This window comes from Nicotiana attenuata, unplaced genomic scaffold (assembly GCF_001879085.1).
Source record: "Nicotiana attenuata strain UT unplaced genomic scaffold, NIATTr2, whole genome shotgun sequence".
NCBI classification, from domain to species: domain Eukaryota; kingdom Viridiplantae; phylum Streptophyta; class Magnoliopsida; order Solanales; family Solanaceae; genus Nicotiana; species Nicotiana attenuata.
In genome coordinates, this window is record NW_017676827.1 from 7209 (window position 1) to 9800 (window position 2592).

A 2592-nucleotide genomic window follows, 5' to 3' on the forward strand; every position below is an offset into this window, starting at 1 on the left:
ATATTATGTGCTTTTCATCAATTGTACAATTAGGAAAAAGGCCTATTATGATAGAGATGTGTCCTGTACATGTGTTGAAGAGTTTGTGAAAACTCAAAAAGATTTAGACTATGTTACATATTGTCACAATCTTCAACTGATTCTTTTAGGTTGAATAGGAAATCCCATACTCTTATGTGAAAGTTGTTGCTGTTGGAATGAACACTTAATAGACAGAAAAATTTAAAAGAGAAAAAGAAAAAGTAATATTCATTCTATTGAAAACATACACATAAAGAAGAACAAGAATTTTGCAAAAGAACCATTTACAGATTAAGAATAAAACTCTATATATAGCACACACCTGTTGGATATTAACAACTCTGCTGATAGAATATAGGTTAAGAAAATTGTCCAAATGCATCTGGAATTCTCTGAAAATGCTTATTATATAAGTCTGCAGTTTGTAGAGAAGGTTGTTGCTGTTGGTTCTGCAGCCATGTCAATGAACCTTCTGTTGCAAATTGTGTGCCTGATTTTTCACTGTACAATTCTTGAGTTATTTGATGATTGTGGATTGAATTGCCTGGTAAAAATTGTGTATGCAAATATTCAGACCATTTGATGTCTTCAGGATCAGTTTCTGATGGATGAATATTGGCTTCTTTTTCTGATTTCCCACAGTCAGCAGCTCCCCATGAGAATGCATTATTATCAAAGAATGAAGAGTTTCTTTGCAATTGATCAATACTAGTACTGCTCCCATTGCTGGTAAAAGTCCCTATTGAATTATTACTTGCTGCTGCTATTGGAGATGTGAGAATTGAGTTTGAAATGGAAGGGAGAATATTATCATTTGTTGTCATGTTGGAATTGAACTGATGAGAAACCATTTCTGAATTCTTGGGATTATTGGAATTGAAAAGAAGATGATTGGTGTTTGGACTCATGGACAAACCAATGTTTGAGCCATAATTCAACTGCTGAAAAGAGAGATAACTTGCCAAATCAAGAGGCTTATTACAACTAGTGGTGGAGGTTTCATGTGTGTTAACAAACCTATTAAGGAAGAATTCATGTGTTGGTGGGGCTACAGCAGCACTCATATGATTGGAATAACGGTCCATAGTCGTCGCTGAAGATGGTTTTGGTTTCTCTGTTTCAATTCCATAGTTAGAATTCTCATGAGCTTCAAAGAAATTGAGTTCACTGGAGCCTTCAGAAGCTTTCTCATTGTTCTTACTGATTGCTGAAACCTTCTCTTCATTCTCAACCTCAGATAGTGGCTTGTGAGTGTTTGGATCAATCCCTTTTTGCCTTAGTTTTTTCTTAATTGAAGAATTCCACAAATTCTTGATTTCATTATCTGTTCTTCCAGGTAATCTAGCAGCAATTTGTGACCACCTATGGAAAAAGAAGTCAAGGGTCAGTTTTGTTACATCATGAAAAGTACTATAAAGTGTAAAAGAATCTGTATTTACTTGTTCCCTAGAACTGCATGAAGTTCAATGATCAAATTCTCTTCCTCAAGTGAGAATGTTCCTCTTTTCAAATCAGGTCTCAGGTAGTTAATCCATCTTAGCCTGCAGCTCTTGCCACACCTCTGAAGTCCTGCATCAAAAACAAAATAGTGTTATTTTCCTGATGCATTTTCAAGAAAACTGAGTAAAATAGTGTGTGTATTGTACCAGCTAGTTTAGGGACTGAACTCCAACAGCCATAACCATATTTAGTAATATGATTTATAAGTTTTTCATCTTCTTCAGGGGACCAGAGGCCTTTCCTCAGTTTCTGCTTGTAACAACAAGAATGCCTCCCCATGTGTAATGCAATGTAATGCTGGCAAAAAAGGCCAAAAAGAAGCCTAAGTTTTTTTCACTTTTTTTTCTTGAATGCTAAGCTGTATTGTGTCAGCGCAACAAGAGGAAGAGCAATTCTATTTAGAATGGTTATATGAAGGATGATGTTAATGATAATTAGAAAATGGAAGGAGAGTGGAACCTATGGAAAATGAAAGGGCGCACAGGCTGGTATGAATCAAATAGATAGGAGGGAGGAACCTTAATATTAATAAGAAAGTCATATTCAGCAGATGCTTTGATTTTGAGGTTTATTCAGTTTGTTATTAATGTTATACTGTATGAGTTTAACTTTATACATCGACAGTGTAAATAATTTTACATTATCAAATCATTTAAGAATCTATTACAGGTAATATTTTGTAACAAACATGATTCAGTTGCCTTAAATGGTGATAAGTTACTCGTTATAGCAGGTAAAACTACGGGTAACATAAAAATCTTTTACTCAATATACACAATTTAAATTCATGTTATATTGTTTCTTTCTGTTTTTTTTTTTAAAAAAAAAATTATCTTCCCCTTCTTCTACATTTGAAGTGTGAAATTGGAGCTCCAATAATCTTATTTTATTTTGTTTTATAACAGGGTTTTGAGAAAATTAATGAGTTTGACAGCATTTGTGGGGTACATCTACAGAGATACTATTTCTTTAGGGAACAATAAGGGCATTTTCTTCCTCAAGACTTCCTGTTCATAAAATCTTAATTCAGTTAAAATAAATTAAAACTTAAAAAAGGGAATAAAATTTTAA

The 2592-nt window shown here is 33.5% G+C and overlaps 1 protein-coding gene across 1 annotated transcript; it reads right to left on the reverse strand.

The window, feature by feature from the left end:
- Positions 1–227: 227 nt before the first annotated feature.
- On the reverse strand, positions 228–2080 carry LOC109221218 (transcription factor MYB86-like). The gene is made up of 3 exons (XM_019385683.1): positions 1668–2080; positions 1461–1590; positions 228–1383 (listed from the first exon to the last, which is right to left on the reverse strand). Exons 1-3 carry the CDS (start codon positions 1798–1800, stop codon positions 381–383), a joined length of 1266 nt encoding a protein of 421 aa, XP_019241228.1. The 5' UTR covers positions 1801–2080; the 3' UTR covers positions 228–380.
- Positions 2081–2592: the final 512 nt, after the last annotated feature.

What these genes read in the sequence shown, in the direction of transcription:
- LOC109221218 (XM_019385683.1), bottom strand. Translation starts at nt 1,800, where the DNA reads ATGGGGAGGCATTCTTGTTGTTACAAGCAGAAACTGAGGAAAGGCCTC. An exon ending in TTCAGTCCCTAAACTAGCTG is followed by an intron (nt 1,591 to 1,667) that starts GTACAATACACA and finishes TTTTTGATGCAG; the next exon opens with GACTTCAGAGGTGTGGCAAG. An exon ending in CATGCAGTTCTAGGGAACAA is followed by an intron (nt 1,384 to 1,460) that starts GTAAATACAGAT and finishes CTTTTTCCATAG; the next exon opens with GTGGTCACAAATTGCTGCTA.